Source organism: Lactuca sativa, chromosome 8 (genome assembly GCF_002870075.4).
Source record: "Lactuca sativa cultivar Salinas chromosome 8, Lsat_Salinas_v11, whole genome shotgun sequence".
NCBI classification, from domain to species: domain Eukaryota; kingdom Viridiplantae; phylum Streptophyta; class Magnoliopsida; order Asterales; family Asteraceae; genus Lactuca; species Lactuca sativa.
The window spans coordinates 82631028-82657990 of NC_056630.2; the positions used below are offsets into that span (position 1 = coordinate 82631028).

General features: G+C 36.6%; 1 protein-coding gene across 2 annotated transcripts; it reads left to right on the plus strand.

The window, feature by feature from the left end:
* The first annotated feature begins 8295 nt into the window (after window positions 1-8295).
* On the plus strand, window positions 8296-9991 carry LOC111897869 (uncharacterized). 2 transcript variants are annotated; one of them, XM_023893810.3, is made up of 3 exons: window positions 8296-8698; window positions 9491-9782; window positions 9867-9991. In XM_023893810.3, the coding sequence occupies exons 1-2, from the start codon at window positions 8405-8407 to the stop codon at window positions 9764-9766; spliced, it is 570 nt and encodes a 189-aa protein (XP_023749578.1). In that variant the 5' UTR covers window positions 8296-8404; the 3' UTR covers window positions 9767-9782; window positions 9867-9991. The 2 variants fall into 2 exon arrangements, with proteins under 2 accessions (XP_023749578.1, XP_023749577.1); XM_023893809.3 differs by having other exon boundaries at window positions 9491-9991.
* Window positions 9992-26963: the final 16972 nt, after the last annotated feature.

Below are 26963 nucleotides of genomic sequence, written 5' to 3' on the forward strand. Positions count from 1 at the left end.
GGTTTCTTCCAAAGAAATCAGTGTGTGTAAATGTGAACCAGGAGGCTCCTTAAATAGTTGAAGGATCTAGGGTTTAGGGAAAACCCTAGTTATCATTTGCTTAGGGCCTAAGCTAAACCCAAGGGCCTTATCTTGGACCCCTTGTACGAATTCTCTAGGGTTTCCCCTAGGGTTTTCGTCCACCTCCTTCCAAGGGGGTTCTGGAACCTTTCATTCAACTATCAGTTAATTGCAAACTAGTCCTTGCACTTTGTAATTAATTCTGTTAACCCCAAAACTAATTCTAATTAATTTCTGGCTAACAATTAATTAAACGTAATGATTTCTTATTAATATATCAATCTTTTAACATATTAATAAATTCATTTATATTAATTTATTAATCTTATAATAAATTAATATCTCTCCTTTCATAATTTCCTTGTCCGGTTGCTAGGTTTGAGGGCAACCCAAAAGGACTGTGCTGCTATCAATTCAAGTATATACCAATTATAGTTATGGGCTTAGACACCTAATCCAACAAACATAACATACAATTGTTCTTATATATTAAACTCACCTTGAATTAACCTGGGGTCAAAATAGTAATTTGGGCAGCACTTTGGCTTTAAATATGACTTTCTATGTTGAAAATCGGGAGCTTAATTGAAAACCGGGCTCTGGGAAGGTAGGGCTCCAAAACCGAAACGATAAATTTTCCGGGTTTCTCGGGCACTTCGTGGCGTATTTCGGGGGTTATAATCGATACCGGGGCTTCGGGGAATTTTAATATGAAGAAAATATGGAAAAAGGGGTAAAATATGGCAATTTTTAAAGATTACTCGGGAAGGCTCGCAACCCTCCTTTTATAGGGCCGAGGTTCGGATGGTGCGCTGACAGAAGGAACACGCGGCATCAGGAGGCGAAGGCAGAGGGCGCAGCAGCGAGGCTCGGAGGCAGCAGCTGGCTCGGATGCGAGGGTCGGACGCCAAACGTCGCGCATGCGAGGCGGCTAGGTGCGAGGCTCGGAAGGGTGACACGGGACGAGGCGCATCGGAAGATGGTTGGGCCACGACTTTGAACGAATCGGAAGGCAACACGCGTCGGATTCGGGTAGAGCGGCTACTGTTCATACGATATTCCCCGGGTCTTATCCATAATTTCTCGGAAATTGAGCCCCGGTCTTCTAAAATCTATAACTTTCGCATACGGGCTCCGTTTTTGACGTTCTTTATATGCACGCGTAGGTAAAATTATGATCTACAACTTTCGTTTAGACTTCATCGGCTAATTTTGACTTTAATATTTATATTATTATTTTTAACAGACCAGGACAAGTAAATCCGTTAAAAATTCATAACTTCTTCATCCGACATCCGTTTTCATCAGACTTTTTACCGTTGTACTACTATTGACGAGATCTTCAATTCTCATTTAGGTTGTGTCGGCTAAAAATCACTCGATCTAAAATTCGAGTTTTTAGCTGTCTACTGCTAAGCTGAAACTTGTAAATATCATAACTTCCTCATACGAAGTCAGATTTTGGCGTTCTTTTTATCGAACTTCTCGGTTTAACGAATACCACGACTTTCATTTAGATCACTAAGGCTAAAAAGTAGTTTATCAAAAACTCACTTTTTACGTCATTCGACGCAGTGTCGGTTTTGTCGCGAATCTTCGATTGGTCATAACTTCTTCGTTATAACTCGGATTTCGTCGAGTTTTTCGCCTACAAGTTTCTAACGAGATTATTTACAACTTTCAATACTAAAATTTTACTTATTTCAAATTTTTTATTTTCGCTAAATTTCATTATTTGACTTTTAATTGGAATCTCATAAGACTTCCAATATTTTCTGAGTGATTCTAAACATAGTTTTATTTCATTTCTAGTAAAAACTATACGTTAGAACTCAACACTCAATTTCACATAGTATTTCACAATTTTATTCATTACAAAACACGATTTCAAAACATGTATGTTACATAAAGCGAAAGATATACGAAGAAAGGGGTTAAAAGTGACAATTTCTTAAAATTATCCGAGAAGGCTCGCAACCTTCTATTTATAGGGGGAGGCTTCTGATCGAACGACTGAGTAGCTCCCAGGTGACAGCAGATCTGAAGGGGGCAACACATGGCTCGCACGTGCGGTGTCTCACTGCTGATCGTTGATTGGACCAAAGTGTAGGTCCAAGATTCGGACCCGAAGCAGAAGGAAAGGGAGACAGTTGATGCGAAGGTCGGACACGCGACATGCATTGCGAGGCTCGGACTAGGCTACACACGCATCACTCCTCGGATGCGCCACGGCTTCAGATGACTCAGCAGATTTCAGACACGTGGCATGAGTTAAGCGAGGGTGACGTGGCCGAAGTCCACCTATGCGATTTTTCTCGGTTTTTGTGCAAAAACTTCTAAAATCCATAACGTTTGCATGCGAGCTTCGTTTTTGACGTTCTTTATACGCACGCGTAGGTAAAATTACGCTCTACAACTTTCGTTTATATTTCGTTGGCTAATTTTGAATTTAATTTTTATATTATTATTTTTAACAGACCGGGGTAGGAAATCCGTTAAAAATTCATAACGTCTTCATCCGATGTCCGTTTTCATCTGTCTTTTTACCGTTGTGCTACTATTGACGATACTTTCGATTCTCGTTTAGATCGTGTTGGCTAAAAATCACTCAATCTAAAATTTGAGTTTTTAGTTGTCTACTGCTAAGCTGAAACTTCGAAAAATCACAACTTCCTCATACGAAGTCAGATTTTGGTGTTCTTTTTATACTTACTCTCGATTTAATGAACACTACGAGTTTCGTTTAGATCATTAAGGCTAAAAAATAGTTTATCAAAAACTCACTTTTTACGACATTCGGCATCGTGCCGGTTTTATCGCGAAACTTCGACAGGTCATAACTTCTTCGTTATAACTCGGATTTCGGTATTTTTTACATACCCGTAATCCTTGTTACGACCACTAAAACTTTCTTAACAGATATCGGTTTTATCTAATATTTATTTTCGACACTCATTTTTATTTTTAATTAATTAACTCCTAATAATTAAGCATAAAACACATAAAATATATAATATTCACATAATTCCTTTTCATTTTTTTAAAATGAGTTACAAAGGTTAAAATAGACTATCACCTCAATATAAATGCCTATGATAGAAACACGAGTGTTCCAGTGAATTAAGAAGAATGGTTTAAAAGTGTTGGATCCTAGATTCAGTGATAATGAAACAAGGGATGCAAAAGCAATAACTATAAAGGAATATGTCATATAATGGTGTTGGATTGCAAATATTTATTTATTCAGATGATTCAAGAGATGAAAATAGATAAAATTGTATAAACAATGGATATCAATCAAAAAATTTTTCTACAATGATGAAGTCACGATTCAAGATATAAAAATAGAGAAAATGATATAAACAATGAAGACCAATCTAATTTATTTGGCTATAATTATGAAAATCATCTTCTAAAATTTATGTCATTAGATATCTACTATAATAAATATAAAGATAATTTTTATCAATGTTAATTTAACACATGTCATTTTTTGAGAATTTTAGAATTATTTTTTTCCACTTGTCATTTTTGTGTTTATTTTTATTTTTTATTCAAATGTCACCTAATATGTTACTTAATGTATACTAATGTAGATAATAACCTTTCATTTGTGAAATCCTATATTTTAAGTTTGGAACAAAAAGGAAACCAGGTTCTTTAAAATATATATTTGAACTATAATAAAAGAAAATATTGTTGATTTTGAAAAACTCTTAAATAAACGAGTTAAGTTCCTAAAATTGAAAAAAAAATATTTTTATTATCATTGAGGTTTGAATCAAAAGTTAAAAGTAACAATTTTAAAATCAAACCTCTTCGATGATACTTTTTAAATAAAACCTTCTAATTATTTTCTTTCTTATGATATTGTTTTTAAAACAATGATTATCTCTCTCTCTCTCTCTCTCTCTCTATATATATATATATATATATATATATATATATATATATATATATATATATATATATATATATTAACGTTATACAATTTGACATTAACTCGTTTTTTACTGGTCATATTGACAAACATCTACTTGTGTCCAACGATATGTGATTTATTAAAATTTAGTTTATATATATAAATATAAGTTTTGAATTATGACTCTATTTATTTTTTTGTTTTTAATATCTATATTATTAATTACTATTATTTTTAATTTTTTAGTTATACAATTATTTTAATATCAACAAAATATAATATGTTACTTTTATCAAAATTTCATATTTATACGTTTTGATTATACGACATTTTGTTTGAATCAATATAGGTTAAACAATTTATATAATGTTAGTTGTTTTACCTTAAAAAATTAGAGAATATCTACTTAATTAAGATTGTGACTTTACTTTAAAAACTAAATAATAACTACGATAAATGTGTGAAAATAGAATATTTTTAAAGTGCAATGCCTTTATAGAGATTTCCATTAATATTTAAGTTGTTGAAATTTTTGAAAAATCTTGGTATATATGTTGATCTTTAAAGGCTTTTTTACCTATGTTTATGGCTATTGGGTGCCTTGGTGGTTGCTTTTTTGTTAGATTTCTTAATGCATAAGTATTTTTTGGGGGCTAGAATTCATCATAAGGTGCTTCAACATGTAGTGTGAGTTCCATCAATTTTACCTACATAAATTTTGTCCCCCTTTTGTTGCATTTTGTTGAAAGATATAAATATCATTATGATTAAGTAACGGCTTTAGAATATAAATTACTTTGTCAACCGTTTAGATTGAATTACTTATTTATTCATCGTTTCGTTTGTATTTATTTCAAAATTTTACTTTAAAAAATGTTTAATGTTTATACATTGATATTTTTTTTAATCAACCCGTTTAGTACATGGGTCTCATATCTAATGTGTCTATGTGTGTGTGTGTGTGTGTATATATATATATATATATATATATATATATATATATATATATATATATATATATATATATATAAACTGATTTTGACGAGAATAAATAGGGAGCGTTTCCAAAAAATAAGAATTACGACCACCGGTTTCGATTCGAAAGCTAGCATTATGTTTTACAGTTTACCCCTACTCACCACATCTTCCACGTATGTTACAAAGTTGCTATAACTTGTTAGCATTAGAATTGAGCTATTAATTATATAAGTCAACTTTATTGTTTAGAGTTTCCTTATTCATTTTTTTTGGGTACGGAGTTTTGTTTAAGTACAGCTTACCATCCACAGACTGATGGTCAGAGCGAAAGAACGATTCAAACACTAGAAGATATGCTGAGAGCAAGTACCCTATAATTCCAAGGTAAATGGGATGAGCACTTACCTCTAGTAGAGTTTTCCTACAACAACAGTTATCATTCGAGCATTAAGATGACACCTTATGATGCGTTGTATGGACAAAAGTGTCGTACGCCATCTTGTTGGCTTGAAGCTGGAGAAAAGCAGTTTATAGGCCCCGAGATAGTCCATCAGACTGCTGAAAAGCTGAAAGTGATCAAGGAAAGGATGTTAGCAGCTCAGGATCGTCAAAAGAGTTATGTTGACAAGAAAAGACGACAAATGACATTTGAAGTTGGAAATTCGGTTTTGCTCAAAGTCTCACCATGGAAGGGACTTATACGATTTGGAAAGAGAGGAAAGTTGAGTCCAGGGTTTATAGGACCATTCCAAATTCTTCAGAGGATTGGGAACCAAGCTTACAAGCTAGAGTTACCGGAAGAACTAGATGGTATTCATAACACTTTCCATGTGTGTTACTTGAGGAAGTTTACGGGAGAAATTCCCGATATAATTCTAATTTCAGAGTTAGAGGTTAATTGAAGAGCCTGAGGCGATTGTTGACCGTAAGACTAAGAAGTTGCGCCGTAAGATGGTTGGCTTAGTGCTTGTGCGCTGGAAACATACGAATGGGCCGAACCTCACTTGGGAAGCAGAGAGTGACATGATGAGTCGCTACCCACATCTATTTGCTGATGCATGATTTCGAGACGGAATCATCCTAAGGATGAGAGAATTGTAACACCCGTGTTTATAGGCTAAGCATTAATTTAATGGTGTAATAGTTAGGGTCAACACTTATAACCTGCTTTGAAATAATAAATAGGAATTATTTGAATATTATGTGATTTTATGTGCCTTATATTTAATTATAAGATATAATAAGTTAAGAATAAAAATAAGCGTCAAAAATAAAATAGCAGATAGGTCCAATATCTATGAAGAAAGTTGTAGTGGCCGGGACAAGGATTCCGGAGATATAAAAAACACCGAAATCCGAGTTATAACGAAGAAGATATAACTTGTCGAAGTTTCGCGTCAAAACCAACACGACACTGGGAAACATAAAAAGTTAGTTTATGATAAACTACTTTTTATCCTTAGGAGTCTAAATGAAAGTTGTAGAGTACGTCTCTACCTACGCGTGGATATAAAGAATGTCAAAAACGGAGTTCGTATGCAAAAGTTATGACATTCCGAAGATATAGTTGTCTAAGAGCATGACACGTGTCAGAAACCCTAAATTGACTGGACTCACGACGTGAGCCTCTTTTCTCACGACGTGAGGAGTCAAAAAGTCACATTTCGAAGCTAGAAGTCTACGGGAACGATAACTCAAAAGCGCACGACGTGAGTAATGAATTCTCACGACGTGAGGAGTCAAACAGACACCATTCAAGCCTAGAACGCAGATGTCGAAGCTACGAGGTGATTCATCCATGGCTCACGACGTGAGCAATGACTTCTCACGACGTGAATGGGCCGAAATCAGCCTATAAATAACAAGTTCGACCTCATTCACTTCTTACACCAAATCTTCCTTCTCTCTTTCGTTTTCTGAAGTCGTTCCGCGTCCCGAGCCCGACAATCACGAGCCGTTTACCGTTTTTAGATTCTATTTACCCCCGCTACTAATGTGAGTGCATATTTATTTTCATCTTACACATAGATATGAAGTATTTTATATAAATTACATGCTATGTGTGCATATTGTCTGTATACTTGTTATCTATGTTAGACGAACACTATTATACATGTTTTAAATGATTTAAACTGTATATGTATTTTATATCTACAAATATGTTGGGGGTAAAACATGGGTAGATGAAATAGTTGGCGTGTGATGAAATAAAATGATGAGAGGCCTCGATGTTGTTGTTGATCCAGTCATCTAGCAGAGTATAGATGACAACCACAAACTATTCTAGACAGTCAAGTGGAACGTTTGCAGGCCCGGAACCTGTAGGTGTTTGTGATCGATGTGTTCACTGGTGTACTCCATCCCCCTCATGGTTTCCTTACGGACATTTATTGTGAGGAAACCCCTTAGCAATAATGTCTATCCCGATGATAATCCTTAGACTAGATCCCTTACGATATGTGTTTTAGGGACGTAAAGTGAGGATAACGGGAATGAGTAATCGGGTTATCGTTGGTTGATGAAATTAATAAACTTATTTATTGCGGGTTGAAAACCTTATGTGCTCACCAGGCTCCCAAGCCTGACCCACTCAGTTTCCTCATATACATGTAGTGGAAAGAGAGCACAGGAGTGATGATCTGATGAGAGATCAATGGATTATAGGCTATTAGAATAAATAGTAGATATTATAATGCCTATGTTGTTTATGTTTATGTTTTTGATATGTATTAACAATGACATCCCAAAGTTTTTAATATAATACATTTATACGGAAATGCTTTGATAAATTTTTTTTCATATTTTTTTGGGAACAAATTCCGCATTATATTTCTTTATAAATATACTCTGATTTTCAAATAAAGCATAAATAAATCGACATTTTCTGGCCGTGAATTTGGGGATGTCACACTCCACACGACTGTAGCAGCCATTACCGCCACCGGTCACCTCAAACATTGTGTCGGGAGCCTCCAAAGGTCTCAGAGGCGCAGTTGTCGACTCTTACAGTCAATATTCTAGCTTGAATCACGACCTACAGAATAAGAGTAATTGTATATCATGTCATGATCTTGCGTTTTTTGAAACAAAGATGGCTATTTCTCTCTTAAATAAATAGGGACATAATTGTCAATGTGTATTTTTTTCAATGGAAGCATAAAAAAAATTAAGTGGCAATATCAAGACCCTTTGAAAAAACACCAAAATAAAGAACATTTTGTGGTTATAAATAAAAATAGTAAGTATAAGGACTAAACATGGTATTTAATGGTAGAGTGAGGACCAAAAGCAAAAGCAGCAAGTTTGCCATCTATTAAACCTTATCCATATATACATTCGGTCCGTCACCGCACAGCTTCAACGATGGAATCGTGAAGCTGACCCTAATTTTCCCGCCATCGGATATTCCAAATTACGAAATTACAAACCCTAATTTTGTAGCTCATGGATTCGTTATCGTTTATGTTTCAAACTGTAGTTGCCTCAAATCTCTATTCAGATCGCCTTTCAAAAATTCAGAGTAGAGGTTGTAGACCTCTAACAATCGGCGATGCTCCTTTTCGTAATGTGTATGTCACTTCTCAGCTAAACAACCGTTATCTTATATCTGTTCAAACGCGTGGCGCGTTTTCAAACCCGCAAAGTGATGGACAAGAGGAAGAAGAAGAAGAAGTGGAAGGATCAGTTGAAGAAATTAGAATTCCAAAAGCTTGGTTGAACTCTTCGAAGGCATTGGAGGTACATTGACCAATACCTTTTTAACTGTTATAATCGGACGATTCATGTGATCTCTTTGCTATATTTTGTTATATAGATCGATGGCACAACGTGCATTTGTTTGATATTAAGTCGAATCAGTATCGACGGATACCTATCTATCATATGAAGTTTCAATTTATCATGGGTCATAATGCTTTAGTAACATGAATTTGGTAATTTTGGTTAGAATAACACCCATTGATATAATTACTTTTGTTACAATACATTTACCAGTGAGTGCGGACTTCGGAAATGACAGAGGTCAGTATGTACTTTGGTTCGAAGTGTTTCCCTTCTGTAGCATATGATAGAGATTAGAGGCTTATGATGAACATGTGAACATCATTTAAGATGATCCTTTGTTAAAAGGCAAAGGATATTTTGTGGTATGCAACAGAGTCCCTATGTGGTTTAGGGGTAGCACTTTGATGCAATAACTCGCCCAAGAAATCCCCATCCATTTAAAACTTTGATACTTTGATATGTCAAAACTCAAAACTGAACCTCAAAACACCTGATGCCCAAAGCGACAAAAACTAAGAAGTAAAAACTGCCAACAACATTAAACGCCTAACCAAATGCAACCTGTAAACCATTCATGCGAACACCAGAAAATAGTAGCTTAACCAAATAAGTTTGTTTGGACTTTGGATACAAGTAAATGTGTCCCTGGGCATATTGTTTACACTTACAGTTAGTTAATAATAAAGTCTGGTGTAAGGGTTAATGTGTGTGCATGTTATGCTGAAAGTTTTTTCAAGTGTATTGCAGGAATCAGAATGGTTACGAGTAAGTCTTCACAAGTGGTTGGATGATGAATATTGTCCAGAGCCAACTAATGTAGACATCAGTAACGTCGCTGCACGCTCATACTACAACTCTTTAACTGAGAACCAAACTGAACTTGGGGATATACTGCTAAGGATGGCTATGGAGTTGGAAAGCATATCTTACAAAGAGAGTTTTCATGGAGCCTTCTCCTCAGCAAATGCAGCTGTACACCTCATACTCCAGCGAATACTGCAGCAAGAGGAGCTTAATGCTTAGCCTTTTCCAGTGCCAGGTTTGATTTTTTTTAATTTTTTTTGTTGATTTTAGTTTGTTGTTTTGTAATTAATAATTCATTTAAGTTTGTTGTGATAACTAGATCCGGATGGTTGGGTGGTGTGACCCTACCCTGAGTACCCTCCACCATTGCTATCTTGAATCAATGTGTTTGACTATAAATGTAAACTTAAAGCTTAGTGAGTCCATGAGTTGATGTAACCTAAATGAGAATGAGATAGTTAAGACATGGACATTTAAATAATTCCATTATTTAACTTAGATCACGTCAACACCAGTTCTCTTCATATAAGCATATTATAGTTTCCTTGAAATGGTCTCTTTCTTTCACACATAAGACATTCTATAATATCTTTCCAATGCATAAAGTACAACTCTCCAATGTATGGCTACCGCATTGGCTCATATAATCACTAATGGTTAGATACCCACTGGCTTTGGCTTAGTAAATCCTTCATATACCCTAAATTATGTTACAGTTTTACAAATAAACCTGACAAATATCCATATTGGTTCTACGTCAAATACACCAAAACCCTGGAATCCACAACAGATATGTAAGTGATATACACACTTAATATGCAAAAAGCTAACCTCAAACCATCACTCAACTTTCCAATAACTTTATTTCTTGGCTTCACGTTTAAACAAAACTTTCAAATATTTCCGTGGGATATGTTGATGAACCTGTTACCTGCCAAATATGACAAACATAGAAGGTTAAGATTTAAAAATGATTTTAAATTTTTTGGGATATGAAAAACCTACGCGTTTTTTCTCTATAATGTGACTGAAGTATGTATGTATGTATGTATGTATACACTTTTTTTTTTCTTAAAATTTGTCATATTTTGAATAAGTTGTAATTCTTACTGGAACTCAAAACACTATCAACTAATAATATTCATATAAAAATGTTAGTTATGATTTATATAGGATGACAAACTGTGGTATACATTTAGTCTATGGGATTCTTTGCCTCACCAGATCTGTGAATTTACTTATTTTGTGAAAAAAAAACTTATATACTACTGAGCTGTTTGTTCAACTTTGTGTGTTAACTTTACTAATTTGTTGAGGCATGGTTAATTTGAATCGTCCACTCACTAAATTTCATACATTGATTACTGCCTTACAACTTCTTAGTCTCATTTGTTTCTTTTCACATAACACTTAACCAAAAAACTAAAAAAGACATTTGTTATTACTTTCCCCCTTGCTTGTAATTAAGAAATTAAATGACCTTTGGCCTAGCGGTAAAGAGTGATTCACTCAAATGAGAGGTCATGAGTTCAAGTCTCACTAGGAGATTAGGAGATATAAGTGCTGTTTAGGATTAGAGTAGGAGCATATATATATATATATATATATATATATATATATATATATATATATATATATATATACACACACACACACACACACAGGCAGCTCAACCTTTTTAAGGGCTTTAAGCGAACTAAAATTTGTTGGCCCTTTGGCATTTACTATACTCCCAATTGTATTCACAAACAACTTCACTCTTTATGTTTTCATTATGGACAATTTTAGTATGGTATAAAAGACTTTTGTTGTTGTAATAACCTAAATCAACAAGCATTTGAAAAAAAAGTATACGATTCTTATAATACCTAATATAACAAAAGTACATAACAAACTTGTTAATAAAACCTATCATTCACTGTGAAGAATTTATGGTATTTAGGACTAGACAGCTCAATCACATAGCTATATTCTAATCGAATAAAGTAATTGAAAGTGATCTGACTAACAAATCAAATCATCCTATATTGTGTTTTCTATAACATTGAGTATGCTCAAGGGTTCCTGGTTACTCTAGGTGAACAACTTGAAGTTCTTAATTGATTCTTAAACTATTTCCCAAATCGACATCGTATGTTCTAAAGTTGGTATGCATCAAATTCTCATAGAGTTTCAACATTCCATCACTATGGACGCCATAAAGTAACAGAAAAGCAATGCAAAGACCTGTATTGAGTCATAAGATCCATAAATAAATTGTTATAAGATGTGATTTTAGTCGTATCCATTTCAACAAATGATAATACATATAGAAGTCTTCTAATAGAGAATCGAGAAAGAATACAATAGTAGATTAAGGAAAGGAAAACAATCTAATAGTAACAAAATACGAAAGTGAAATGCATACCAATGAGGATTTGAATCGAGAATCAAGATAGAAATCAGAATAATAAAAGATGAAAATGTATTGCGTCGGACTCGTTCACTCGTAGATTAGAAACGGATGACATGAATATGTCACAGAAATTAGAATCGATAGAAGAATGCGGTATCGTTTCAGTTTCATGAGTGTAGCGGTCGTTGATATATTCTTCCACTTGATTCATTTGTGGTTACTAGATTAAATTTTTTAATGGACTAAACTTTTGGACTTTGGAGAATATGAGGTCTTTTAGAATTGGGGGCCCTAAACCCCAGCTTAAAAAACCTATACATAAAGCCATCTCTCTCTCTCTCTCTCTCTCTCTCTCTCTATATATATATATATATATATATATATATATATATATATATATATATATATATATATATATATATATATATATATATATATATATATATATATATATGTGTCAGTTGTATTTACCTTTCACCATCCTAAATAATGGAGGGTGTCAATTCACAGCCCATACACCCGAATAAAACGTGTTTCACACTGGTCCATGAAAATAATAAATATAAAAAGTACATGTTGTGATGTTGGTGAGGTGGTTCGTATTTTGATAGTAATGATAGGAACTTTGTGGAGTTAAGTTGACAAATGTGAAATATTTATTGTCGGTTATCAGTCATATCGCTCACATTATGCCATATTAGATAGACAAGTGTTTGAAAGGAAGGGTGTATGTCGCATAATGTTTCCATTAAACAATACTTGTATCCTTTGTAATTTGTAGTTTTGGGATACTGATCATTCTTGAAAGTGTGATACTAACAAACCATATTTTGCCTTTTCTTTTGGTGTTGAAATAAGAATTTATATAATTAAATAATATACAAATCAATAAAAGGTTACAAACAGGACACAAAAATAAATAAATAAATAACCCAAAGGAGATCAGTTCCAACACATCATGTGACGTGATTCTTAAAAAGGGTACAAAACAAAAGTATGACATTTGTTGGTTGAAGTGAATCTGTCTCATGATATGGTGGGTAACGACCTGACCTTCAACTTGCAATTATCACTCCAAGTTTTATATTATTTTGCCCAGTAACATATTTATACAGCTTGTCATGAGTATATACATTTTTTAGTTCCCGCTTCTTTTTCTTGAAGGACTACTTGCATCCAAGAGCTTTTTAGTTCCAGTAGGAAATATGTTACCAAAGTGTTATTTTCCAAAATTCATGACATGTCATTAATACATTTTTTTTTCTTCCAAAAAGCTACATCTTGGGACTCCATAGCCTCCTTGAAACCCCTTGGATCCTCCTCAATATTAGAACAATATGAATATTTATATCAGATAAATATATAATCAATTTCTTTTTCTGATAATGTTTTTCTTTAGGGCTAGTGTAATTTTACAATTGTTTTGGCTAGTGTAAGTTTACAATTGTTTGACAATCCCCAACTCAAAAAACACCAGGCTTTGGTCTAAAGCATTATTAGGCACATTAGCTTCAAAAATTAGTTTTTAGTTGAAAAGAGAGCTATAGCTTATAAACTAATTTATAAGCTAAAATAAACTATTTTTATTATTTTATCAAACATTGAATTTCAATAAATTAATTTTTAAGCTAATTTAATGAAATTTTAAAAAACTAGTTTCCATTACGATTTAAATTTTTTGAAAAATAAACTATAAATAGGTGTGTCAAAAAGGCGGAGTTGGTGCAAGGTTTTGACAAAAATTGTACGCACCCGATGTACGATTCTTTTATGAGATTTTTAGTTGTTTATAACATTGGAAAGCATAAATAAATAAAATAACATAAAATATTAATTTCTAATATGAAAGATGCTTTTGGATTCACGTGACACAAAATGAATTCAGTCGTTTCAAGATTTTTTGTTAATCCATAATCAATTACTTTTTCTTTCTCTCTCTCTTCTATGATTAACTATCGATTGCCACAAGATCTTTTCATTAGTTATTCGTATTTTTAAGACTTTCTTTTTAAAAAAAATTCCACATTCAATTAAAAAAACATTAAATTACATAAAATAAAACTTAATCTATTGGTGATTGACTTACCGAGTAGTTATTTGATATATGTTTCTGATATGATTATAAACATACATCAAAGGTGTTCAGCTTTGAAAATACTTTTCCAAATAATATTTACCAAAAATAAGTGTATTTTGTGTAGTTTAATTTTCTTATTTTTTATTAGCTTAAAGTGCTGTCACATCCCTTTTGTGTGCATGAACAACGACCTCTCATGGGTCCATAACTCCATATCCCTTCAAGATTGTATCAATTTATATATAAGAATGTTTTGCATCAGTTATATTAATATTATCATTTTTTTTTAAATTCAAGGTAGCATTAAATATTTGCTTGTTGTAATAATAGGAAACTTCTTATGGTTGTCATACCGAAAACGCGAAGTATACTCTATGTATTTATTTATAATCAAAAGATTTTTGATAGAAAAAACTTTTATTTATGGACATTTGTTATTGACTTTTCATTGCTTACTGTCTTTTGTTAACCAGAAATTGTCACAAAATTACAAATATTTTTGAAAAAGTTTTATTTCGTTCATACTTTTGTTTTTTTGTTTTGTTTTTTTTTTTGAACAGAAAAGTCCTGATTATTTGATTTTACACAATAATATGTCATTTCCTGTTATTTTTTTTTAATTTGAGCCAAAATGAAATAATCAAGACTTTTACAAAGAATATTTAAATTTTAATACAATAATTTACATAAAACATCTTTAATGAAATGTTTTTTATAAATTTATTATTTAATGATTAATACCCGAAGATGCACCCGAAGGTGTGTCATGATAGTGGGCTCTAATCGTAAAAGGTATGGGGTTGAATTTTCAAAATATTATATACTATAAAATTAGGAATAGTAACAGTAATAATTTTACATTTTGATTTTGTCGTTACTTAAAGCATCGACAAAAAATATATGAGTTATTACCATGAAAGCCACAAGTTTTACACCCTGATTCTAAATTAGCCCTTAATGAATTTTTTGTTTCTAATTAGCCTAAATAATTGAGACGAAGTTTTAAAATCTTATCAACAACAGGTTAAGCTCCTCAACCGGTCACCACTTTCTTATACTACTCGATCTTTCTAAAATATGTCCGTACACTCTTAACATCACCTTTGAGCAAAAAACGTTTGCATCAAAAGGGTTTTCATGCAGTTGATCTTGAGAAAAAGAAGGGTTTGAAAAGTGTTTCTAACACCATTGAAATACACTGAACTAGAAAGGTATGTAGATGCCAATGAGAAATTGATGTGTAAGTGTGTTTTTATCTTCCATAATCGAGTTCCATAGTATTATTAACAACTTTGGTTTTTCATCTTGAACATATGGCTTCATCATCTGGAATTAAAAAGGTCAAAGGGCCTGAATAGGTTTACGTAAGGGACGAGGACTCTGATGATGATGATGGGTTTTACATGCAATAATGCAGATAAATCCTTATACACTTAAGGGTACATGCAACCTATTAGATCTAGTCATAACTCTATTGAAGTAACATTCTGTTGAACAACAAGAACTCTATAACCCTAGGTAATTTCGAAATTATAAGAATTAAATACATTTGTGATTGTTGTAGCAAACAATCAAACAATCTTTCTTGCAATCACTTGGAAGCTAGCACCAGAAATCTTGTGCCTCTAATGGTTCGCACCCAACCCTAGCAACTAGGAGACTTGAAGAGAAAAAAGAGGGGGAAGTAAAATTTTATCTTTTTCTTGAGAAATAGGGATGGCTGAAATTTAGAACCCTATGGAGGGTTTATATAGGTGATCAAAGGAGCTAGGGATAAGACAGTTTCCTAAGATAAGTCATAATCCCTTAACTTCCTCCCTAAGGCATCCAAAACATCTTTAATGCCCAATGAAACCCTAGAAGACCTCTAGAATTCGTTCCCTCTCCTAGGGAGATTCTAGAATTGGTCAATGTTCAATCTTTTGAACATTATCACCTTTAGCCCTTCCACTTTTAGTTATTCCAATTAATCCCGAAATTAATTCCAATTAATTTATAATTAAATAATATAATTTCTAAATAATATATTATTCTCATAATATATTAATAAATTATTTATTTTTTATTTCTAATTAATTTATAAATCACATAATAAATTAATAAATCAGTCTCTCTCTCTAAAGGTCATCTTTGTCGATTACTAGGTTTGAGGGCAACCCAAAAGGACTTCACTAATAACTCAAAATTATACTAATTTAGTTATTGGCTTAGACAACTAATCCTACAAATGATCTTATAGATTTCTCCTTCTTGGATTTTGCAACAGAGACCTTTAAACCAACCTCAAACTTGTCTGATTGACCCATTCCTTAATATATTATGAGATGAAAATATGTTAAGGATGACTCTTGATGGAATGGTAGATGATGATAATGAAGTTGGTGTTAAGGAGCCGGAGCATGATCATATTGATGATCAAAATGATTGTGAAGTGGGTGTAGAGTATAAGGTTCATGATCCACACATCCATTGGAAATAGATGAGGCCTGTAGTAGGATAGTGTTACGAGTCCCCTGCTCTACTCAGGTTTGCATTAACTAACTATGCAGTAGCTAATGGATATTATTTTTGGTTTATGAAGAGTTGTGACATCCCCAAAAGCACGACCAGAAAAGACCGGTTTGTTTATGCTTTGTTTAAAAATCAGAGTTACATTTTAAATGAAAGTGTTGCGGAATTTGTCCCAAAACAAATATATGATAAAGATTTATCAAAACCATTTCCATAGAAATGTATTTCATTAAAAGACTTGGGATGTCATGTTCGTACAGATCAAAAGCATAAACAGTACAATATAAGCCTTACTACATTATTTCATATCTACAGGCCTATATCCGTAATCCCTCGTCCAAAACATCACACCTATGCTCATGCGCCACTACCTGTAATACATAAAACTGAGTGGGTCAGGCTTGGGAGCCTGGTGAGCACATAGGGTTTTCAACCCACAATAAATAAGTTTATTAATTTCATCAATCAACAATAACCCAATTACCCGTTCCCGTTATCCTCACTTTACGTCCCTAAACACCTATCATAAGGGACCTAGCCTAAGGATCATCATCGGGACGGACACTACTGCTAAGGGGATTCCTCGGCAATAAATGTCCTAAAGGCAACCATGTGGGGGATGGAGTACACCGGTGAACACATCGTTCACAAACACCTACAGGTTGCGAGCCTGCTAGTGTTCCACTGGACTGTCTAGAAGAGTCCGTGGTCGTCATCCATACTCCGCTAGATGACAGAAACAACAACATCAACATCGAGGCCTCTCATCGTTTTATCACACATCACCTATTACATCTACCCATGTTTTACCCCAACATTTTCGTAGATATAAAATACATATACAGCTTAAATCATTGAAAATGTGTATAACAACGTTCATCCAGCATAGATAGCAAGTAATCAGATAATATGCACACATAGCACGTAATTTATAAAATACTTCATATCTATGTGTAAGCTGAAAGTAACTATGCACTCACCTGAAAGGTGGTGACTCAGCACTCGGACAGCGCTTCGATACTCTCAAAACGATATTCCTTCGATAAAACCTAGTACCAACACCACTAGGGTTTAGTCTAACGATAACCGTGATTAATTAATAGTCTAGCTATTATTATTATTATATAAGCGTTAAACGATACTTATATAACCCATAATAATAGCCCAAGTACTTATTATAAGGTCCTAATAACATTACTATATTAAAACGTAAGCTAAACTAAAGATAGGTTAGGCGTAGCTCACTTACAGCGAGTTTTCTCGAAAACCGGGCTTCGCTGGAGCAGCGTTCCCGAGCCGAAAGGCTCTTTTCTCGGGACTCCGGGAGCCTCGGGGCTTCCTTCGGGTGCTAGGGGGTTTACCTAGGCTTTAGGGGGCTTAAGGAGGCTTAGAGAGAGAGTGTAGAGAGAGAAAGAAGTGGGGAAAGGTGTGAGAAATGAGAGAACCCGGCACTTCTATTTATAGGGTGAAATCCTGACGGACTCGCCGAGTCGGTTCACTGACTCGCCGATTCAGTGCCACGTGTCATCATCTGATGGCTTTCCTTGGGGAGAAAGCCTTGGCCCATATTCAGCCACGTCACCCCTTTTGCAGCAGCACTCTGCCAACTTCTAAACCCCGTAACTTTCGCATACGAGCTCCGTTTTCGACGTTCTTTTTTTCCACGCGTAGGTAAAAACAAGATCTACAACTTTCATTTAGACTCCGTCGGCTAATTCTCGACCGATCTCAAATTTAACAGTAAGAGGCGTTTAGACTATTAAATGACCGCGAAGAATTCGTAACTCCTTCATACGAACTCCGTTTTCGTCCATCTTTTTACCGTTGAGTTCCTATTAATGAGATCTTCAACTCTCATTTAGGTCGCATAAGCCAAAAACCGCTCGAACAAAAATTCGAGTTTCGGGCCGTGCACTGCTAAGCCGAATCTTAGAAAAATCATAACTTCCTCATACGAAGTCAGATTTGGGCGTTCTTTTTATCGACGCTCTTAGTTTAACATATTCTACAACTTTTGTTTAGATTGCTAAGGCTAAATCTTGCTCTATCGTAAATTCACTATTTACGCTTCCCGGTGCCGTGCCGGTTTTACCGTAAAACTTCGACGGGTCATAACTTCTTCGTTATAACTCGGATTTCGGCATTCTTTATATGTACGGAAACCTTAAGACATATTCTACAACTTTATGTAGAGATATCGGGATTATCTTATACTTTAATTTTGACGCTTATTTTTATTATTTATTAATTATACATTTATAATTAAATTATAAGCACATAAATACACATAATACTCAAATATTTCATCTTTATTACTTCAAAAAGAGTTAAAAGAGTTGACCTAGACTATTATATTGACAAAAATGCTTAGCCCTGAAACCCGGGCGTTACAATTCTCTCCCCCTTAGGATGATTCCGTCCCGGAATCATGCATCAGCAAACAGATGTGGATAGCGACTCATCATGTCATCCTCTGTTTCCCAAGTGAGATTCGGCCCATTCGAATGTTTCCATCGGACTAGCACCAAGTCGACCATCTTGCGTCGTAACTTCTTAGTCTTACGGTCAACAATTGCCTCAGGCTCTTCGATCAGCCTTTTATTGTCATCCATCCTTAACTCTGAGATTGGAATTATGTCGGGAACATCTCCCGTGAATTTCCTCAAATAACACACATGGAAAGTGTTATGAATACCATTGAGTTCTTCGGGCAATTCCAACTTGTAAGCTTGGTTCCCTATCTTCTGAAGAACTTTGAACGGTCCAATAAACCTTAGACTCAACTTTCCTCGTTTCCCAAATCGTATAAGTCCCTTCCATGGTGAGACTTTAAGCAGAACGGAATCCCCAACCTCGAAGGTTATCGGTCGTCTTTTCTTGTCAGCATAGCTCTTCTGACGATCTTGACCTGCTAACATTCTTTCCCTAATCACCTTCAACTTCTCGGCAGTCTCATGGACTATCTCGGGGCCCATAAACTGCTTCTCTCCGGCTTCAAGCCAACAAGACGGCGTACGACACTTTTGTCCATACAAGGCTTGGTAAGGTGCCATCTTGATGCTCGAGTGAAAACTATTGTTGTAGGAGAATTCTACCAGAGGTAAGTGCTCGTCCCAATTCCCTTGGAATTCGAGGGTACATGCTCTCAGCATATCTTCCAGTGTCTGAATCGTTTTTTCGCTCTGGCCATCAGTTTGCGGATGATAAGCAGTACTCAAACACAACTTTGTACCTAACTCCTCTTGTAGACTCCTCCAAAACCTTGACGTGAAACGACTATCACGATCTGATACAATCGTAAGAGGGACACCGTGAAGTCTTACAATTTCCTTCACGTAAGCATTTGCGAGCTTATCCATAGACCACTTCTCGTTGGCTGCTATGAAGTGTGCACTCTTGGTGAAACGATCCACGACTACCCAAATCATGTCGTGACCGTTCTTCGTCCTGGGCAGTTTAGTCACAAAATCCATGGTGATGTCTTCCCATTTACCCATGGGTACAGGTAAAGGTTCCAAACTCCCATACGGTTTCTGATGTTGTGCCTTAACCCTCGCACATGTTACGCACTCGGCCACATACTTCGCAACATCGAGCTTCATCGTCGGCCACCAGTAGTAGGGTTTTAGGTCCCTATACATTTTAGTGCTACCGGGATGAATCGAGTACATGGTCTTGTGTGCTTCTTCCATTAGAAGATCTCTTATTCCTCCCATCTTAGGTACCTAGATTCGATTTTGGAATACCTTCAGTCCTCGACTGTTTGTACCGAACACTAACGTTCTTCCCAAGCGTTCTTCCTTTCGGTCATTTTTCTCTAAAGCTTCTTCTTGAGCTTTCCTGATACTTTCCACAATCGTCGAGACGACTTCAATTCTTAACGCTCTTGGCCTTTTCCTTTCTAGATTGACTTTCCGACTGAGAGCATCAGCAACAATATTTGCTTTACCTGGGTGGTAAAGTATCTCACAGTCGTAGTCTTTGAGAAGTTCTAGCCAGCGTCGTTGCCTCATGTTCAACTCCTTCTGATTAAAGAGATACTGGAGACTCTTATGACCAGTGAAGAGCTTGCACTTCGTGCCGTAGAGGTAATGCCTCCATATCTTTAAGGCAAAAACTACCGCTGCCAACTCCAGATCATGAGTGGGGTAGTTCTTTTCGTGCTCTTTCAATTGTCGAGATGCGTATGCTATCACCTTTTCTCTTTGGGTCAGAACACAACCCAACCCGACTCCAGAAGCGTCACTATAAACCGCGAAATCTTCGACTCCATCGGGTAGAGAAAGTATCGGTGCTTCACATAACTTCTTCTTTAGCTTCTCGAATGCCTCATCGTGTTTCTCACTCCACGTATACGTAGCTCCTTTATGAGTCAAAGCTGTTAATGGAGCAGCTATCGAAGAAAAGCCTTGGATAAATCGTCGATAATATCCGGCTAATCCTAGAAAGCTTCGAATCTCCGTGGGACTCTTTGGACGTTCTCACTTCATTACAGCCTCGATTTTTGCTGGGTCAACCATTATCCCTTCTTGGTTAACCACATGACCCAAGAATTGGACTTCCCGTATCCAAAAGTCGCATTTGGAGAACTTTGCAAAAAGCTTCTCCTTCTTCAACACTTCTAATACTTCCCGTAGATGCTTGCCATGCTCCTCTTGGCTTTTCGAGTAGATGAGAATGTCGTCGATGAACACTATCACAGATTTATCGAGGAATGGTTTACAAACCCTATTCATCAAATCCATGAATGCTGCGGGAGCATTGGTTAGTCCGAATGACATAACCAAGAACTCGTAGTGTCCATATCTTGTTCTGAATGCAGTCTTTTCAATATCCTGCTCCCTCACCTTCAGCTGATGATATCCTGACCTAAGATCGATCTTTGAGAAGTAGCTCGAACCTTGCAGCTGATCGAATAGGTCATCAATCCTCGACAATGGATACTTGTTCTTCACCGTTGCCTTATTCAGCTCTCGGTAGTCTATGCACATCCTCATGCTTCCGTCCTTCTTTTTTTACGAATAACACCGGAGCTCCCCAGGGTGATGAACTAGGTCGAATAAAACCGTTGTCCAACAGCTCCTGAAGTTGCGTCATGAGCTCCTTCATCTCCGTCGGTGCTAATCGGTAAGGTGCCTTTGCTATTGGTGTTGTTCCTGGTAACAAGTCTATACGAAACTCCACTTGTCTATCAGGGGGTAATCCGGGAAGATCTTCGGGAAAGACTTCTGGATAATCACACACAACCGGTATATTCTGCACCTCTTTCTTTTCTTTCTTAGCATCGATTACGAATGCCAAGTACGATGCGCATCCTTTGGACAAACATTTCCTGGCTTTCATCAGGGAGATGATTCCAGAATTCACTCTGCGTTTGTCCCCGTACACCATAAATGATTCCTTTCCGGGTGGGTTTACCTTTACTATCTTCTTTCGGCATTGAATCTCAGCATCGTTGGCGCTAAGCCAATCCATACCCAAAACGATGTCGAAACCGTTTAACTCTATGGGTAATAGCTCTTCATCGAATTCGTTTCCGTTTAGGTCAATGACGATGTTCCTAATACGATTACTAACAGGTACGAATTTGCCACTGGCAACTTCTACAATCAGGGCATTATCTAGTTTTTCTACAGGCAATGCTAATTTCCCACCAAATTTATGCGACACAAAGGAGTAGTTGGCTTCGGAATCAAATAGTATATTTGCAGGCAAACCATTTACAAGAAAGGTACCTGAAGCGACGTCTGCTGCCTCCTTTGCAGCCTCGAGCGTCATCTGGAAGGCTCTTGCCTTCGGCTTCGGTGGTATGTTAGGTCTTCCCGTCTCCTTCTTCTTCGGGCAATCCCTTGAAATGTGCCCCTCCTCGTTGCACTCATAACAGACCTTCTTAGTGAACGTGCATTCATTGGCATAGTGCCCAGGCTTTCCGCATTTGTAACAAGTGACCCCTCCGTCACACTTCCCAGAGTGCTTTTTCTTGCACTTGTCACACCACTTCGCTTCTGATCCTCCTCCTCTCGAACCAGACTTCGAGAATCTACCCTTCTTACCGGACCTTGAGGATCCGTCAAATTTCCTTTTCTCGCCAACCTCGACTTTGCTAGCAGCTCTTCCTTTAATCATATCCTCCACAGACTTGGCAGCCAGATAGCTGCCTCCAAAGTAGGTGCCTGACGCACTGACACCGCGTACTCCCATGGTAATCCCTTTGCGTACTTATCAATTTTCGTCAGCTCATCCGGAACAAGACGCAAGGCAAATTCCATCTTTTCTGTGAAGTTGTTCGTGTATTCATCGATTGACATGCTCCCATTCTTTAGGGTTAGAAACTGGTTCTCTAGCTCGAGCAGGTTTTGAGCTGAGCAGTACTTTCGTTTGAATTGTACCAGAAATTCTATCCATGTCAGTTCCAGGGGTTTGTTGGGGCTTAAAGTCTTCCCCAAAGTATTCCACCAACGTACAGTGCCTCCTCGAAACTGACGCACTGCAAACGTGGTCTGTAGCTTCCCTCTGCAACCGCATGTCATGAAAGCTAACTCCATCTCCGAGATCCAATCCATGACTCCGATTGGATCTTCCTTTCCCGTGAAAGTCGATGGCTTGCAAGTCTGGAAATCCTTGTACTTGCATCCATTTCTCTCGAATCCGTCATCTTGGTTATTTTCTTGAACTATTGGTTGGTTGACTTGACCAACAGTTCCACTGTAGTCTCCTTCCTCAGTCTGCCCTTCGTTCAACTCGGGCTGTTCGATTTGAATAGTGCCTTCCTCTTGATTTTGCTGGAGCAAACGTCTAGTTTCCTCCATTTGACGATCCAACATAGCCTGGATCATCGCTTGCACTCCGGCCATCGTGACTGGCTCAGGTGCAACTTCTTCTACAACAGGTATTTGTTGAACCACTGGGGGTTGGTTCCTATCTCCATTCGCGTTCACGTTTCCGCTACGAGTCCTTGCCATCTTGATCTATACACCGAATAAGGTGAATTTAGATCTTTATTTAGGATAGACGTTTAAATCGTCCTTATCACTCCGAAACGTTTACATACTAGTTCTAATATCGTAGTCGTACGTTTAGAATCCTAAACACATAAGGTTTCCAGATCCGGTCGGCAACAGACCATAGATCCGAACAAATAACAGCATATCATGCACAAAGCATTTAGCACATAAAAGCATTTTAGGCACAATTCCTAAAATAAGCTAGTGCTCACACCTCACAATCATCGCTTAGCATTCTAAGTTTAAGTCTAGAAATCCTACAAATTCCTAGTTCGCTTAAACTAATGCTCTGATACCAACTGTGACATCCCCAAAATCACGGCCAGAAAAGACCGGTTTGTTTATGCTTTGTTTAAAAATCAGAGTTACATTTTAAATGAAAGTGTTGCGGAATTTGTCCCAAAACAAATATATGATAAAGATTTATCAAAAACATTTCCATAGAAATGTATTTCATTAAAAGACTTGGGATGTCATGTTCGTACAGATCAAAAGCATAAACAGTACAATATAAGCCTTACTACATTATTTCATATCTACAGGCCTATATCCGTAATCCCTCGTCCAAAACATCACACCTATGCTCATGCGCCACTACCTGTAATACATAAAACTGAGTGGGTCAGGCTTGGGAGCCTGGTGAGCACATAGGGTTTTCAACCCACAATAAATAAGTTTATTAATTTCATCAATCAACAATAACCCAATTACCCGTTCCCGTTATCCTCACTTTACGTCCCTAAACACCTATCATAAGGGACCTAGCCTAAGGATCATCATCGGGACGGACACTACTGCTAAGGGGATTCCTCGGCAATAAATGTCCTAAAGGCAACCATGTGGGGGATGGAGTACACCGGTGAACACATCGTTCACAAACACCTACAGGTTGCGAGCCTGCTAGTGTTCCACTGGACTGTCTAGAAGAGTCCGTGGTCGTCATCCATACTCCGCTAGATGACAGAAACAACAACATCAACATCGAGGCCTCTCATCGTTTTATCACACATCACCTATTACATCTACCCATGTTTTACCCCAACATTTTCGTAGATATAAAATACATATACAGCTTAAATCATTGAAAATGTGTATAACAACGTTCATCCAGCATAGATAGCAAGTAATCAGATAATATGCACACATAGCACGTAATTTATAAAATACTTCATATCTATGTGTAAGCTGAAAGTAACTATGCACTCACCTGAAAGGTGGTGACTCAGCACTCGGACAGCGCTTCGATACTCTCAAAACGATATTCCTTCGATAAAACCTAGTACCAACACCACTAGGGTTTAGTCTAACGATAACCGTGATTAATTAATAGTCTAGCTATTATTATTATTATATAAGCGTTAAACGATACTTATATAACCCATAATAATAGCCCAAGTACTTATTATAAGGTCCTAATAACATTACTATATTAAAACGTAAGCTAAACTAAAGATAGGTTAGGCGTAGCTCACTTACAGCGAGTTTTCTCGAAAACCGGGCTTCGCTGGAGCAGCGTTCCCGAGCCGAAAGGCTCTTTTCTCGGGACTCCGGGAGCCTCGGGGCTTCCTTCGGGTGCTAGGGGGTTTACCTAGGCTTTAGGGGGCTTAAGGAGGCTTAGAGAGAGAGTGTAGAGAGAGAAAGAAGTGGGGAAAGGTGTGAGAAATGAGAGAACCCGGCACTTCTATTTATAGGGTGAAATCCTGACGGACTCGCCGAGTCGGTTCACTGACTCGCCGATTCAGTGCCACGTGTCATCATCTGATGGCTTTCCTTGGGGAGAAAGCCTTGGCCCATATTCAGCCACGTCACCCCTTTTGCAGCAGCACTCTGCCAACTTCTAAACCCCGTAACTTTCGCATACGAGCTCCGTTTTCGACGTTCTTTTTTTCCACGCGTAGGTAAAAACAAGATCTACAACTTTCATTTAGACTCCGTCGGCTAATTCTCGACCGATCTCAAATTTAACAGTAAGAGGCGTTTAGACTATTAAATGACCGCGAAGAATTCGTAACTCCTTCATACGAACTCCGTTTTCGTCCATCTTTTTACCGTTGAGTTCCTATTAATGAGATCTTCAACTCTCATTTAGGTCGCATAAGCCAAAAACCGCTCGAACAAAAATTCGAGTTTCGGGCCGTGCACTGCTAAGCCGAATCTTAGAAAAATCATAACTTCCTCATACGAAGTCAGATTTGGGCGTTCTTTTTATCGACGCTCTTAGTTTAACATATTCTACAACTTTTGTTTAGATTGCTAAGGCTAAATCTTGCTCTATCGTAAATTCACTATTTACGCTTCCCGGTGCCGTGCCGGTTTTACCGTAAAACTTCGACGGGTCATAACTTCTTCGTTATAACTCGGATTTCGGCATTCTTTATATGTACGGAAACCTTGAGACATATTCTACAACTTTATGTAGAGATATCGGGATTATCTTATACTTTAATTTTGACGCTTATTTTTATTATTTATTAATTATACATTTATAATTAAATTATAAGCACATAAATACACATAATACTCAAATATTTCATCTTTATTACTTCAAAAAGAGTTACAAGAGTTGAACTAGACTATTATATTGACAAAAATGCTTAGCCCTGAAACCCGGGCGTTACAAGAGTGTTAGAGTTTATGTTGCTTGGAAGTCAAATGAACAAACATTTCAGATTAAATCCATATGTGACATAAATCTATGTACTAGGAATTATAATTTTGGATGTTTGGTTAGCTGCAACTGGTTAGCCAAACATTACCTGAAGGATATAATTATGAAGCCAAAGATGACAATGAAATTATGAAGCCAAAGATGACATTGACTGAGATGAGGGAAGATTCACTTAGGATGTTTTCATTAGAATTATCTAAGGTGCAATGTCACAGGGCTAGGAAAAAGGCAAGAGAGATGATAGAAGGTAAGTTAGAAGAACATTAAGCAAATGTATGGGACTATGTTGCATAAATCCTCAAGTCTAACCTAAGGATCACATGCAAAGTGGGAGTAGAATCTAATCCAAGTGGCGTGAACTATTTCAAAAGGTTTTACATGTGTTTAAAGGCTTTTAAGGATGGTTGGAATATGGGTTTCGGTCATCTGATAGGTTTGGATGGTTGGTCAAAATCAAAGTCAAAGTCAACTGTAGTAGGTTGCCACATCGTGGCCATCATTGGCCACGCCGTGGCCACTAAACGACAAAACAAACGGGCCTTGACCTACCCGTCACTTGTGGCAACCTGAGCCACACCGTGGGGACTAGTCTGGGCATCTCAAACCATTAAGTCACTTTCCTTTACAACTTCAAGGGCTCCAAAACTCAGATTTGGTCCTTTCTAAGGTCCAAGTGGATAAAGTTTTCAACTTTATCCTTTTAGACCCTCTAAGAGATAGAGATTACACTTCTAGGTCTAAATAGGGTAAAAACATGACTT